The following is a 17,384-nucleotide window of genomic DNA, read 5'->3' as shown; positions in this document are numbered from 1 at the left end:
TCGCGGTGCTCGGAAGTTAATTGGGTCTCGAATTAAGCGTTGTTTCAAGCGGCGAAAGCTCAAAACAGCAATAGAGCACGATTCGCCTATTCAAGACAGGTGGTCCATTTTTAAATGGTAGTCAGACGATATAGCATCTTTCCGGCGTACGAGAATGTGTGGCTCTGAAGTGCTCTTCGCACTGGTGCTCCTGAAGGCTTCGAAAAACTTTCTAAGGCACTTCCTCAATTTCCAGAAGCGACGAAAATTGTGATCAAGAACAACATCATGATGCGGAAATTGATTCAATAGTCGGAAATGAGGCTATTGGTTCAAAAGGAATCCAACCGACAGTAGTATTTTGCACGGTAGGCTCATGTTCGGAACCTTTTCGAATATCTTCGAGAACGAATATGCCGAATAGATCGGCACCGATTATGATGTCGATTGGATCCGAATTCATGTGGTCACGATCGTCATGTTCGAGTCCTGCAACGTGTTTTCAATTGTACGCGGTATCGACTCGATTCGGTAAATATTTTGTCAATGATCAAAGTATAAACGCATCGACGGTTGCTTAGTGTCGACAGGTGCTGAACGGAATTATCAAAATGTTACAACGTGTGATGCCGCTTACTACAATGTCGACATGCGCGAGGATTTGTACAATCTTTTACGGAATACTTCGTACTGAAACAGTTTACACAGCGATTTTGGTTTCTAATGAATTCAAAAAGTTGGGATGGAGTTTGCTTTAGGAACGTAGAATATCAATACAATAAATAGTTTGCTTTGTACAATGGACACAAAAACGGAACGGTAGACGCGGTAAGGCAAGAGTTTTTTTTTTGGAGGTCGTCTGTGACTTCTCCGTTGCGTTCGCAATTACGTCGCGCGAATGCGAAATGCGAGAAATTGATCAACTTTGCGATCAAGTGCGGGTAATCTACGCCAAGTTTAAGTTGCCAAGTTTTTTGCAATGACTTATCGAATGCAACTAGAACAACAAGCCAATCATCTCAATGTTCAATAGCGCAACCGAGATTGCTCAGAGCTTGTATCGATTTATTGATTTGATCGCGAAGCGTGAGGAGATCTTTGAAGGTTTTTGTCGTGAGCGACGGTAAATTGAAAAGCGATTGTAAATGCATCGTAATAAGGCGATATTTATTATTCTACCGGGAAACGAGAATATTTCATGCTATAGTGAAATTATTATTGGTTACCGCGAGATAGTCAAGAGCGTTACTTGCATCTCCTTTTACACACAAACACAAATAATGCATGCGCTCGACATTCCTTAAACTCTCATCATGGATCATCATGGATCATCGATTTAAATTTATCGTGAAAGCTTTCTTATTTTTCAAAACTTCCATCGAAGATCGGCAAATTGATCCTCAGAAAATGCGATGATGACCGGAACAAGTTATTGAGACCACTCACGTCATGTGTAGCAAGATGGGATTCGCGGACTTCGTGACCGTCTAGTATTTCAGCCATGTACGAGTAGACGGCAGCTTCGTGGCAATAGTCCTAACATGTCAGGAAGTAGTTCTGGGTAAAGTACGCATAGGTTGCCTTTAATTTTTTGTCCGCAGCTAATGTAATTTTACAATCCAGCTCTTGGCACCTGGCGAAAAGCTCTTTGGGGATTGCGAGGCATTGTTACGTTATGGCACGTGTCATTTTGGTCTGTCCCAGTTTCTTAAAATTAGTGAATGTGCGAGATATGGCGCTCATCTGCTGGTTTTGTATACTCATCAGTTTGTCGAGAGACGACATGACTTTCAACGGAAAAGGCATGACTCGAACGTTCGAGAATCAAGCAAAATAATAACTTTCCTTGATGATGATCCAGCTTGAAGGACCAAAATATGTTTTATATATGACGTTGGTGTCACCTTGTATGGAAGACTTGCTCGCTAAAGCAGTATGTAATAACGACAACTCTTTTTGTTGTAATAATTTAAATTTTATTGTTGAGTCGATTTAAGATTTGTTCGAAGCGAGCGGTAGGCGATGATCGTAATCCGTTAATTGACATTCGGTTAGATGCGTGCATAGATAATTCGCACTTAGTATAACTCCGCGTTGAATAACATTAAAGAAGGATGGTTTATTAACTTAATCTTCTATTTCTTTTCCTAAAGAAACACAATGCTTGTTACAGTTGGAGGATAATTTTTTCTTGCCCTTTAGTAATAACACAGTTTCATTGTTTGAGTGCATTAAAGGCATAGAAAGTAATTTAAAGAAGTATAGCATTGAATAGGTGGCTATGTTTAGAAACATTACCGATTCTTAAAAAACTGCCATCTTTTTCTGTTGCTAAAATGATGAGTTAATACTAGGATTGCATAATTGTTGAAGGCTACTAAAGATTTTCTAAAGCGAAACCTTAATATTATCTTAACAATGGCTGATAAGAGAAATATTACAGTTGCATTAAATAATAATGATTATAAATCTAAAATCTTGCAAATGCTTGAGGACCTTGCGAATGCTTAAAGAAACTACTTACATAAAATTAAAAAAAGATCCGATTAATAAATTAACTAATCATTTCTAAGATCTGTTATTAAGATGGAAAAAGAAAAATTTTATTAATGATTTAATGTACAAAAAATTATCTTGTAATGAAGGTATTATCCCGAGAACGTATGCTTTATTAAAAATACATAAATTGAATTGCCCATTCAGATTAATAATATCATCATTTATAGATAATCCTCTGTATGCCATGGCAATTTTCATACATGATGTCATCTCAAGGAATGTGTCTATAAATCGATTCACAATATTAATAATAGTTTTCAATAGATAAAAAGACTTAAGGAAGTGCGTTTAGAGATAGAACACATACATGTTTTAATTTCATTGAATGTTGTGTCTTTGTTTACCAATATCCCTATTGATTTGGCTATTGAGAGTATTGATATGAGGTGGAATTTTGTAAGGGATAAGGTCAATATCTCGAAAGATGAATTTATATTGGGAGTCCGATTGATACTTAATTCAACTTATTTTAGTTTTGATGAACAGTTTTATAAACAAAATTTTGGTACCCTTATGAGGTCGCCTTTCTCTCTAATAGTAGCTGATTTAGTAATGAGGGATTTGGAAGCAAGGGCCTTAGAGACTTTGGGTTTTCAATCCTTGTTTTATTTTCGTTATATAGGTGATATTGTTATAACAGTTTCAAAAAAATCTAGTTGACTTTACATTTGAGACCTTTAATTCGTTATATGATTGACAGATTGAAATTTATCTTAAAATTTAACGATGACAAAATAAATTTTTTAGATATTACTATTATTAATAATAACAATCTAATTGAATTTGACTGGTACCATAAGCCTACATATTCGAGAAGATACATTTTATCATCACATCCATTCTCACAAAAAGAGACATAATAATAAATATGACAAATAGAGCGTTTTTATTATCGGATCCTAAATATCATCAAACAAATTTTGAACACATTATCAGTACATTACTAAAAAATAATTATCCAATTGATTCAATTTTTAATACTATTAATGCACGTTTAAAAATTCTCATTTGTAAAGATACAATACAACAGAAAGAATCAAGTGAAGAAATCAAAAGTAATTGTATAGTACTTCTTGGTTTATACTATCTTATATTTCAAAAATGTCAGACAAATTCAAAAGAATTAGTAAAACCTTAACTAAAGTAGCTTTTACTAGCTTAAATAAATTAAATAGTTTGATCAAGAGATATAAAGACATCCTCCCAAGAGAAAAGAGAAAAAATGTGTATAAAATCTCATGTAAATCCTGCGATGCTTCTTATGTTGGACAGACAGAAAGAAAATTGAAAACTAGATTGGCTGAGCTTCGTAATCATATTAACTGGAATAGCAACAACCAATCGGTAATCACAGAACATCGGATTGAATTTGAACGTGACTTTGATTGGGAGAATGTCGCGATATTAAATGAAGAGCGTTTTCTTAATAACTGTTTGATATCTGAGTACCTTTATATACTCATGCAACAAAATAATCTCAATTTACGCTTAGGTACAGAGGGTGTACATCAAACTTATATACAATTATTGTAAGACATTAAATAGTTACATTTTGTCGGTTTATACTATAATTATTGTTTATGTATTGACATTGTTCTTTCTTCTTTTAATTTTCCTTGTTGACCTGACATGTCTTACTTATTATATTTAATGTATTATATTAGTCATGTTTCGTTCGAACTGTGATCAACATGCGGTTTTTAATTTGATACTCTTTAGTAATAATACATTTTAATTGGTTTTGATGCAATGTCAAGATGAATTCCTTCTATGTCTTGAGATGAGTCACTAGGTTTTTAATGTTAATTTGTGTGTAACTTGTTGGATAGAATGGTTTCGTAATATTTATAAGATAATTTAAGATTTCGAATAGATTACAACATTAAATCTGTTAATTTGATTTTTTCTTGGACATGAAGGGATTGATATTTTAAAATTGTATTATTGAGAATGGTTCCAAAGTAAACTGAAACGTACTATTTATTGGAACAAAGATTTTATTTTCTGGAATAAAGATTTAAAATTGCGTATTAACTACCACGCTGACTTTCATTTGCCCTGATTTTTTTTTGGATATTTGTTGTTGAATTTGAGAGAGTCCCTAAGAAGATTACATTATTACTATTCAAAATACGTTTCTTAAAATACAATATAATGCTAAATCTATTTAAAAATAATACTATATTAAATATTAAGGATTACAATAAATCATTTTAAAATTGTATAATTTTGTTTAGAAACCAAATTACTAAAAAGTAAGTTCATTAATAATGTGAATTTTATTTAACAAGTGCATAAGGTAATTTTATCTCATAAAAAGCTTCTTGCATTAATCTAATACTAAAAAATACGTATGTAGGGGAGACTGAGGCACCATGAGTCACAAAAATTCAAACTTTTAAAAGTGCATCTAAATATAAAAATTTTTATATCCTTTTTTTAAATAATTAAAACATAATGTATTTTTAAATTTAATAAGTATATTTAGTATATATGTATTTATTAACTTTTAAGAAAAAAATAAGAGTATATTTTTTTTTAAATGATCTTGGTGCTTCATATCCAGGATTCTATAAGTCACACACAAAGTAGTAGGATTATGCAAAAAATAATGGTGACAAAAGTTAAAAAGTATTTTTAATTTACTTACATATTCTTAACATAGTCATTAATACATTAAAATTTAACTACAATTAATATTTATTAAATAATAAAATAGAAAGTTATACAAATGAAAATGAAGGTTATACAAATGTAAAAATACAAATGAAAAATAATCATTTATATAAGATAAAAAATTGATTACATTAAAAATAAAATTAATTGCTTAGAAGTATAAACTGCCTTTTTAATACATATATTTTTTATATCTTCCCGTTTTATCATGAATATTTGATGTATGACCCCAATTATACATTTTATTATACATTTAATAGAAAATTATAAAAAATAAATGTTACATTAGAAATTAAAATGCTTATAATGGTCGAAGCTGGATCTTTATTACTTAAATGATTCAATTTTGGATAAAATTGGACAAAAGGGCAGCAGTCGTCGATGACCTTGACCTTGACATATGTTGTCAAGATCACGACTCCGAGTGATCTTGAACAAATTTTATCCATCGGTCGTTCTTCGTTAAAAAGTTATTAACAAAAAAAGTTTGAAAAATAAATTCAAATAAATAAACAAATTCAAAGGACTCTTTCAAAACATAATAACAAAACTCAATCAACGGGCGAAGTAAGAGTCAACCACATTTTTTAATTTTTACATAAAATTATATATTGTATTAAACGCGATGAAATATCACGCCAAAAGATAATAAATAATAAAACTATAAACTAATACATTACAAGTAACAAGTTTCGGCTACCAGTTTGAGCCCTCTTCAGACATTAGTACAATAAAAAATAACAGAACAAATTCAATTGTCGCAAGTATTCGCATAATCCGAATAATCACAGTTCGGGTGAGTCTCGATCTCGAAACATAATTTCCGTATGGTTGAACAGTCAAAAGTATTAAAATTGTCATTGTTGAAGTTCTAGTTAATAAAACGGATAAATTAAAAAACAAAAAACGTAACGGACAAATACGTATAAATAAAATAATATAAAATACCTAAAGTTCAAACAAATTTCATAAAAATCATTTCATAAAAAACTCACCAGAAATCATGTGTAAGAAGTTTGAATTAATCTGTCCAAAAAGAACTAAAAAACTTTTGAAATGTGTACAGAGAGAAGGAACGCAGATATGTAAAACAGACATAATGTATCGATTATCATGTACGTTCAGTAGTGAGGATCAACACAGACTGAGAGAGGAGACGGGCTGTCCGTAACCGAAAGTCAAACTCTATTTATGATTGGAATGTACGCTTTGTGGAGGCCTTCGGTATCTGTCTGCAAATTGATACCATTCTTTTGTTTCCTGATATTAATCATCTCTGAAACTAAACGCGTTTAATACAATATATAATTTTATGTAAAAATTAAAAAATGTGGTTGACTCTTACTTCGCCCGTTGATTGAGTTTTGTTATTTGAAAAATAAAGTCTCACGACCCCATCCTCCCCTGTGTTAGGGGTGCACAACTTCCACTCGAAGCGATTCAAAATTGTACAGTTTAAAGTATATACTGTCACCTTCGACTCTCATTTCCCCTTTCCCCAGCTTCAGAGACGCACAATTCTCACCTTCGACTCCCACCACCTCTCTCTCTGCAAAGGGGCACACGACTTTCACCTTCAACTTTCATGTAACGAGTGGAAATCGAAGGTGAGAGCCGTGCGCCCCTGAAACAGGCTAAATATAAAAATATTAAATATATTCGATATGTATAAAGAATTTTAATTAATAGATAAATCACTTAATGGATACCTACAACTCATAATATCAAAAAAACTATCTATTCGTTTATTGTAACTATGACTTCTTTTAAATAAAAATTCTGCAAGATAGTAACTGTAGTGATAATCTTGAGTACCATAACGAGGAATTTGCTCGCATTTCTCGCCATAATCTTTCTATGTTCTGCGTATGAACATTAGTTATAGGATCGACAAAATTTTCAGAATAATTTATAGTTAGGTGAGTATAATTTTCATTTTGCAAAACATCATACGCACGCCATTTGTCAATGTGAATTATACTATCATGTGCAACGTATTTTTGAATGATTAGTAAAATAGTTTCAATGTTACGATTTAGTACAGGCACAATAAAAACGTTATGTGTATCACGATCGATTCCAACGACCCATTGCCCTCTAATTATACGTCCGGTGTTATATTTCCTCTTTCTGATTTCGGCTTCATTTACTACTTCTAATTCTACAATTTTATTTTCTCCAATTTGTTTTGTTCTTTTGTAATTCATTGTTGAAGTAACTGCAGTTCAATTCAATTTAAATAGTAATATAATATATTAATATATGTTTCATTTAATTGAAATAGTAATATAGTATATCAATACAATTCTACGTAATAACAAATATATAAAAAAATTACCAATAGTACTATACTTATTTCTCGATAAAAATTTGTTCAATTAACAACAGTCCTAGAATCTATTTCCAATTCGTTCATTAAAAATTTATATCGTGATGGTGACATCAATAAAAAATAAACAATAAATAGACATATTTTTGAAATATTCAAATGCGCCCCCTTAAACCATGTTTTGTGAAATGCACTGATTTGGAAATTACATATTATATTACTCTTCGTTGTTTTCTTTTTTGAATGACTTTGTAATATGTATTTCTACAGTAAAAATATGTTCTCAGCAGCGTTAATCAAAGTATATTTTAGCATTGTGGACATGTTACTTTCGTATGGACAACTTCTTTTGCGTAAGAAATTCCACAAACGGTCAAAACTATTAGTCATAGTGAGAAACTTGTGAAAATATATGTTCGCAAACGTGTTCTTATCCAACTTAACTCATTAATTGACTGATATACACTGAGTGAGCATACCTGAGGCATGTGATTGAAAAAATAAAAACACGAAATATGCTAATATATTATAGTATAATTCAATATTATTGTTACATTTGGTGGAAGTCTTCACTTTAGACTGTACAATTCTGGGTGAGAGTCGCTTCGCGTGGAAAATCGTAAAATATATTTTAAAGCAGAGAATTTTTGTTTCGTGTAGTAGAAAAAAGACTTTATTTTTAAAAAAATTTTTTATTAATAACTTTTTAACAAAGGATGACCGACGGATAAAATTTGTTCAAGGTCACTCGGGGTCGTGATCTTAACAACATATATCAAGGTCAAGATCATCAACGGCTGCTCCCCTTTTGTCCAGTTTTATCGAATCTTGAATTACTATATATACTAAGTATGTACTTGCATATATACCATATTGTAGTCTTTTGAACTGCGCACCGAATTGTTTTTCCGGATTATAAATGCATTGGTTGTCTGAAGGCTCGTACGGAATACAGAGAGATTCGAGTTTATTTATTGCAAGAAATATCACCTCGACTCCCGGCCGAGGTGATATTTTTTGCAATAAATTTATTAACAGTTTTTCAACATATTAGCAGCTTTATAATATATCTGATCTAGCATCAAATTATTAAAATTGCTTGTCAATTTAATTTATGATTACTAGATTTTATAGGAAATTTATCCGAATTTATTTATAGGAATTTATCCGGATAATTCGACGCGCAGTTCAAAAGATTACAATATAGTATACGAGATCTGTTCAAAAAGTATCGCAAATTTTGTGTTTTTTCAAAAATTATTTATTTATTCATGAATATCTATTTTGTCCCCTTCAAAGTAATCCCCATCAGATATTATACATTTGTGCCAACGTTTTTTCCAATCCTCGAAGCACTTCAAAAAATTATTTTTTGTGATCTTGTTCAGCTCCTCCTTCGATGCCGTCTTTATCTCCTCAATCGTAGCGTAGCGTCGTCCTTTCATGGGCCTCTTCAGTTTCGGGAACAAGAAAAAGTCACAGGGGGCCAGATCTGGGGAATACGGTGGCTGCGGCATCATTAGTGTGTTGTTTTTGGTCAAAAATTTGCGCACAAGCAACGATGTGTGAGCAGGGGCGTTATCATGGTGCAAAAGCCAATTTTTGTTCTTCCACAAATCCGGGCGTTTCTGGCGGATTGCTTCGCGCAAATTGCGCATAACTTGCAGGTAATATTCCTTATTGACCGTTCCGATTGGCCAATACTATTTTCTTCACTTCATCAATGTTTTCGTCTGTTGTTGACGTGCTCGGGCGTCCGGCACGCTCTTCGTCGTTCACATCTTCTCGGCCCTCTGAGAACATTTTGTACCACCGATAAACGTTGCTTCGGTCCAAGGTAGCTTCACCATATGCCACAGTCAACATTCGGAATGCGTCCGCGCACTTAATTTTGTTTTTCACACAAAATTTGATACAGATTCTTTGATCCATTTTTTGGAATAGGCAAAAATCGAAGACGAGCCAAAACACGTGCAAGCAAAGCAGCTGTCAAAAATTAACTGAACATTCAAAATGGCCGAACTTGTCGGCATAAGTGAGAGATATGAGTACCAACATAACGCCACAAAAAAATCGAAAATCGAATATACGTAACCCGCGTAAATTCAAAATTCGCGATACTTTTTGAACAGACCTCGTACAGGGTGCGGCGCGGGAACTTCCTTATTTGAAAAGATCATAAAACAATAATTATTGGAAATGTCATTTTAATCTTTGTATTTTTACATAGAGGTACATTTAAAGTTTTTTTTTATTACTTTTTGAAAATAATATCTTGAAGGTGACCTCCGTTCTGGTCAATACATTGAGAGAGTCGAAATCGAAAGTTTTGTTCCACTTTCTCCAGTGTGCCCGTGTCGATGTTAGCAATAGCAGCACGAATATTGTTCTTCAGCATACCCAAGGTCTTTGGACGATTAGTATACACCAAGGATTTGAGATATCCCCATAAAAAAAAATCACAGGGTGCTAAGTCTGGCGAGCGTGCTGGCCAGTCAAGATCACCCCTCAAAGAGATAAGACGTTCAGGAAAAGTAAGTCGCCACGGCGAACGCACGCTCTTCTCTTGTCCACTGCATGGTCATTACTAAACTAACCGTACAAAAAACGTTAGGCTGCACCCTTTTAAATGCGCACACGTCCACTTTTGTAAGATTAATGGCCGCTGTGTGGCGCGCAATTCAAATAAGGAAGCCGCAATATGATATACGTATATATATAGTAATTCAAGATTGAATCATCTAAGCAATAAAGATCTAGCTTCGACCATTATAGTCATTTGGCATTTTAATTTGTAATATTGATTGTATTCTCACATATGTGGTCTAAAATAAAGATTTTCAAATGTTAGATTATTACTGTAACGTAGTAAGAATTGAGAAAACATGCGCAGAAACTTGCACTTTATCTTTATACATATGTATCTTTTACTATAAAAACAATATTAAAACATTTTTATGCGATTAAAAAGTTACTACTGCACCACGAAAACCATTAATAATCGATATTTTTCGAATGGAATTTAATCACTGCTACTTAAATAAAAAGTATGAACAACGAAGTAATAGCTGTATTGTACCAAGTATTAGTTTAAACATTCTAGATTATGTTAAACAATTGAATGAAACCTATGATGCCCCGGTTTCCCCTACGCTAAAATACATATTTAGTACCTTAAACCAATTCACATCTTCTATCAGTTGGTGACATAATTTCATAGGTGCTGGTTGCAGCAAAGGATCTGGATCATCTACCAATCCTGCAAAACTAATAAAAAATGAATCGATAAAGCTTATATGACATTTATTTACTATTATAAGAATAAGAGCTGATTGAGTTGACAAGATGTTACAGGACAAACTACGAGAGCATGGAGTAAGATCGCTTACGAGTGTGTACTTTTTCTTTCATACAACTTATACAGGGTGTTTCATTTTAAATTTGACAGTCAAATAGAAAATCGTAGAGTTTTAGAGAAAAATGTTTTAAACAAAAGTGATAGGATTTCGAGGGAGTCATAATATGATGAAGTGCCCGTGTACGGCATTTTTCAAGATCATTTAAAGCTCAACTTTATTTTTTTAAATGGGATGTGATATTTTTTATTGTATAATTGGGAAAAGTATTTAAATGTAAAAAAGTACTAGAACACTTTTTGTACTAAACTCTTTATTTAAGGAGATATTACATGAAAAGAAAAAAGAAAAGATATTACATGAAATTTCAATGTACAGGGTACATCAGATATTTGAGGACATTCATATATGTGTTTGCCAAGTTTTTGCAGCAAGTTTTTTTTTTCTTTTCAGATCATAAATGGAAGACAATAAATTGACTCATAAAATGAAAAAACACGCTGTTATCATCGTTATACACGCGAACATAGCGATCTTGAAATCTCCCAATTTTTGAAAGTCGCCCGATCGTTTGATCACAAAGTTCGTTGAGAGTTAGAAGCATCTGATGGCAATGTAGAAAGTGTTGCCAAGCGCAAAAAACATGAAGCACGTTCAGGCAGAGTTAGAACATCACACTTTGTGCAGCAAGTTCAGGGCATTATTGATGAAGACCCTTCAAAGTCCATATCGAGAGATCTTCAAGTTTCTGAGTGCACAATCCGTCGCATTGTCCACGAAGACATCCGGTACAAGTCTTACGTAATGCGCAAAGGTCAGTTTATGTCGGCACAAACTAGAAAACAGCGATTCATCTGGGAAAAACGACTTTTAAACAAGTTAAAATATCCTGAAATCCTGGATATGCTCTGGTTTTATTTTGACAAAAAAAATGTTGTTCAAAATCAAAAAATAAACCGACAAAATGGTAGGTGACTATGTGCGGATCCTTCAGATGTTCCATCAGATGTTTCCTCATGTTATGTACACAAAATTTCCGGCAACTGTCATGGTTTTAGGAGTGGTGAGCAATGAAGGACACGTCATGCCACCCACTTCTTTCCTCAAGGACTTCGGGTGAATGCTGCTGCCTACATTGAGGTTTTTGAAGTAGTTATGTTATGTTAATCCTGGATAGATAGCGTGCGTGGTGAGAGGCCATACGTATTCCAACAGGACTCTGCTCCTTCACACAAAGCCATGACGACGCAAGATTAGATGTTCGAAAATCTGCATGATCACATAACCCCAAACATGTGGCCACCTAACTCCTCAGATCTTAATCCTTTGGATTACTACGTATGGGGCGTTGTTGAACGGGAGATCATTAAACATCCACATAACACGCTTGATTCCTTAAGAGCAGCTATTACCAGAGTAATGACGCATATGGACGAGGATCATTTGATTCGGGCATGCAAACATTTCCGGCAGAGAATTGAAGCTGTTATTACCGAAGACGATTTTATTGATTAACTGTATAGCCTACGAGTCACTTATGCAAATTTTAGTTTTATAGTTAATATGTCCTCAGATACCTGACTCACCCTGTAATAGGAGTTCAACACACACATTAGCACTATTAACTTCGGATTCTATTTGAATAAATTTCAACGTATCAAGGTCATAATCGTGATCATTTGATGTCATTCTAAGTGATTCACTGACATACTATAGATGACATACTATAGATTGCATTGTAAATTTAAAGAAACATTTCTCTTTGTACATTATTTAAAATTAAAAATTATGGTTAACTATTCTTGGAATAAATTCGTCGATATTCTCTTAATGCTAGGCGAATGTCGACGTAATTATCATGGAGCTGCACGACTATTCAAATAAATGTCATCTTTCATTCCAAGCAATTCATACTATAGAAAAACGAGTCAGGTAAATGAATATTCGTCATCAGAAGGCGCTATAATGAAAATCGTTTAGACACAATATAGCTGTTTTAGTTATGGTTCATATGAATCCTCACATTAATTGTCGAAAAATAGAGCGTCAATTAGAAGTGCCAAGACTCATGCCAATAGCACACAGAATTCTGAAATTCTATAAGTACCATCCTTACTATATTACGTTAGTTCTGGCCTTAAGCGAAAAAAATCGAAGGCAGAGAGTCAAATTTTGCCGATGGGCTACAGAGCAAATTCCTGGTTTCTTTAATTTCGTTATGTTTAGTGATGAAGTAATTTTTGCAGCAATGGTATATTAAACCGAAACAATAGTCATTTACTGGTCAATGCAAAATCCAAGATGGTTCCGACAAATTAACAATCAACATCGCTGGTCTTTAAATGTATAGTGCCGAATTTTAAATGGACAGATCATTGGTCCTTATTTTTTTAATTGTACCGTTATCGTAGGAAATTATTTACATTTGATTCAAAACAGACTGTTACAAAGTGTTGATCTTGATACACGTTCAATATGTGGATTCAACATGACGGAGCACCACCGCATTATTTTCGCATTATAAATACACGCTAAGCACATCGATGGATTGGTTGCGGTGGATACGTCGCCTGGCCTCCAAGATCTTCGAATCTTATTGCAGATTTTTATTTATGGGGCTACCTTAAAAATATTGTTTTTCGAAATCCGTCAACGACGAGAAATAAAGAGCAGAATAAGAAATGCTTGCCGCAATATTCCACGTAATGTGTTATTGTCATTAGAAACAAATTTTCTTCAGAGCATAAGATTATGTTGCGAAGTTAATGGTGCTAATGTTGAGCACTTATTAAATTGAAATTTCATGTAATATATTTTCTTTCTTTTTTATGTAATATCTCCATAAATAAAGCTTTTAGACCAAAAGTATTTTAGTATTTTTTTAAGTAAAATTAAACGCTCTTTTCAATTATACAATAAAAATACTATTAAAAAAAAAAGTAGACTTTTAAATAACTTGGAAAAATGTCGAGCACTTCAAGATTACTACAGCCTCGAAATCCTATCACTTTTGTCTAAAACATTTTTCTCTAAAACTCCGCGATTTTCCAATATTTAACTGTCAAATTTAAAATGGGACATCCTGTATACAAAGAATCTAGTTTGAACAGTAAAATGTTGCTTCAGCTATTCCTTATAGTTTAAACTAACAGTTTATCAAATATTAGTTTGATACATTCATTTTTACAGGATATTAATTCTGTTAACAAAGGGCATGTCCGAAACTGATTTTATTTCTCTCATGAGGTATAATAATAATAATTATTATTATTATTAGGCGTCAGGAACTCGAAAGCTCATTGCCGCAAATACCAAATCCCGCCACTGTTCCCGTCCCTGAGCCAGATCCCTCCATTTGTGACCCTCGTACCCCATTTCGTTAAGGTCCATTCTAATATTATCCTCCCATCTACGTCTTGGTCCCCCCAATGGTCTTTTCCCATCCGGTTTACCAATTAGTACTTTATATGCAATTCGATTCTCATCCATACGCGCCGCGCGGCCTGCCCATCTTAATCGATGCGATTTTATGACATTAATAATATCCGGACTATTATATAATTGATGTAATTCTGCGTTGTGTAATTTTCTCCATTTGCCCGTTTCCTCATCGCGTTTTGCCCCGATGATTTTTCGAAGTACTTTATTTTCGAAAGCCCTAAATCTTTTCTCGTCATGAGGTATAATACGTTGTTAAATAAAAAATCAAAAAAACACATACGAGGGCAAGCCAATAAGTTTTTAGAAAAACATAGTAAAACATATTTTTTTGATCGATTCATTTTTATTTCTCAACATAGTCTCCTTTCAGCTCGATATACTTGATCCAACGATTCTTCAACTTTTTCAAGCCGTCCGAATAATATGATTTGTCCAACCCTTCAAAATAAGTCTCTGTTTTAGCAATAAGCAGCTCTCTGGTGCTGAATCTCTTTCCTCCGAACCATTTCTTCAGGTTTGGAAACAGGAAATAGTCGCAAGGGGCTAAATCTGGCGAATACGAGGTCTGTTCAAAAAGTATCGCGAATTTTGAATTTCCGCGGGTTACGTATATTCGATTTTCGATTTTTTTGTGGCGTTATGTTGGTACTCATGTCTCTCACTTATGCCGACAAGTTCGGCCATTTTGAATGTTCAGTTAATTTTTGACAGCTGCTTTGCTTGCACGTGTTTTGGCTCGTCTTCGATTTTTGCCTATTCCAAAAAATGGATCAAAGAATCTGTATCAAATTTTGTGTGAAAAACAAAATTAAGTGCGCGGACGCATTCCGAATGTTGACTGTGGCATATGGTGAAGCTACCTTGGACCGAAGCAACGTTTATCGGTGGTACAAAATGTTCTCAGAGGGCCGAGAAGATGTGTACGACGAAGAGCTTGCCGGACGCCCGAGCACGTCAACAACAGACGAAAACATTGATGATGTGAAGAAAATACATAGTATTGGCCAATCGGAACGGTCAATAAGGAATATTACCTGCAAGTTATGCGCAATTTGCGCGAAGCAATCCGCCAGAAACGCCCGGATTTGTGGAAGAAGAAAAATTGGCTTTTGCACCATGATAACGCCCCTGCTCACACATCGTTGCTTGTGCGCAAATTTTTGACCAAAAACAACACACTAATGATGCCGCAGCCACCGTATTCCCCAGATCTGACCTCCTGTGACTTTTTCTTGTTCCCGAAACTAAAGAGGCCCATGAAAGGACGACGCTACGCTACGATTGAGGAGATAAAGACGGCATCGAAGGAGGAGCTGAACGAGATCACAAAAAATAAGTTTTTGAAGTGCTTCAAGGATTGGAAAAAACGTTGGCACAAGTGTATAATATCTGATGGGGATTACTTTGAAGGGGACAAAATAGATATTCATGAATAAATAAATAATTTTTGAAAAACACAAAATTCGCGATACTTTTTGAGCAGACCTCGTATGCTGGATGGGGAAGCAAATTTCGTAACGAAATTTGTTGAATTTCGCTATCGGTGCTGGACAGGTATGAACCCGTGCATTGTCTTGATGGAAAAACACTTTTTCCAAATGTGGACGTTTTTTCTTTAAAATGTTGTTGAAACGGTCCAATAAGGCTACGTAGTAATCGCTATTGATCGTTTCAACGGAAGGTAATCGATATGAATTATACCGCGTGCATCTCAAAAAAACTGTGGCCATCATATTTCCGGTCGACTTCACGGTCTTCGCCTTTTTCGGAGCTCGTTCACTCAGTCAAGTCCATTGTTTTGACTGTTCCTTCGTCTCGAGTGTGAAGTAATGTTTCGTCCACAGTAATGAATCGATTCATTCATCTGGATTAGAATTCATCTGGATTACATTGAAACATCTCCAAACGTTGTTTTGAAATCGTCACACGGTCGCGCTTATGGTCCACAGTGAGCAAACGCGGCACCCATCTTGCCGATTTTTCATGCCCAATTGTTCGTGCAAAATTGAAATGACTGTGCCATGTAATATACCTATGGCCTCAACAAGCTCGCACATTTTCACTCGTCGATCAGTCAAAACAATATCATGGACTTTATCGATGATTTCTGGCATAGCAGCCTCATTTGGACGTCCCGAACGAGGTGCATCACATGTAGACGATCACGTTAAATTCATTCACCCAATTGTATACAGTCGCTAACGCTGGTGCAGATGTACTATGAACATTATCCATCTCGGCTATTGATTTCTTTCGGCGTTGAACCTTTCATATGTACATGTTTGATTACTGCACAAAACTCCTTTTTTTCCATTTTGCAAAAAATACAAAGGTTGTTCGTTTTAATTATCTACAGAAATAAAACCACGCGATGAATTTCGCTCAAAATTTGACAAAATTTAATCAGTTGAAAGATGCTACTTGTCAAAAAATAATGTTACATGACACTGCGAGTGTCCTCTGACAGATTTTCTGAGAATTTATTGACTTATCCTCGTATTTTTCTATGCGGGCGGAATTTCATATTTAGGGAGTGAAATATTGTTTTGAAAAAAAAATAATTTTTCTCTCAAGGCAAAAAATTGTTGGAAGTATAAAAAATACCCTAAGAACACAGAACATTGGCTATACATTGGCTAAGATTGGTTAAATATTGATTATTTTGGGGACATATTGGCCAAAATTTCCCAATGTAATGCCAGTATTATTATATAATAAATATCAATCAGTTATTACACAATATTGGCTATATAATAAATGCCAATATGTAGCCAATATTGCACGTCAATTATTATCCATTGGTTTTACATTGGGGATATATTGGCCAATATTTTTCAATGTAATGCCAATATTAGCTATATAATTAATGTCAATGTATAGCCAATATTGCATGTTAGTCATTACACAATATTGGATACATATAATAAATGCCAATGTATAGCCAACCCTCCACGCGGGGCGTGACCTTGTCGCGGTGCGGGGGCTCACTCCGGCCGTCCTCTGTCCCGTTTTCGGGTCTGGTTGCCGGCTCGACGTACCAACTG

At 34.2% G+C, this 17,384-nt stretch overlaps 1 protein-coding gene across 1 annotated transcript in view; it reads right to left on the bottom strand.

Moving 5' to 3' along the window:
• The window catches only part of LOC108748523 (dynein heavy chain 12, axonemal-like), a 188,060-nt gene that overhangs the window by 55,078 nt on the left and 115,598 nt on the right, over positions 1-17,384 (bottom strand). Inside the window, exon 5 of the mRNA XM_018486749.1 lies at positions 10,717-10,810. Coding sequence (XP_018342251.1) covers positions 10,717-10,810 — 94 coding nt within the window. The remainder of the gene's footprint in view (positions 1-10,716; positions 10,811-17,384) is intronic.

Source organism: Trachymyrmex septentrionalis, unplaced genomic scaffold (genome assembly GCF_001594115.1).
Source record: "Trachymyrmex septentrionalis isolate Tsep2-gDNA-1 unplaced genomic scaffold, Tsep1.0 scaffold229, whole genome shotgun sequence".
NCBI lineage: Eukaryota > Metazoa > Arthropoda > Insecta > Hymenoptera > Formicidae > Trachymyrmex > Trachymyrmex septentrionalis.
The sequence above is the reverse complement of the archived record's forward strand: the minus strand, read 5'-3'. Positions and strand labels throughout refer to the sequence as shown.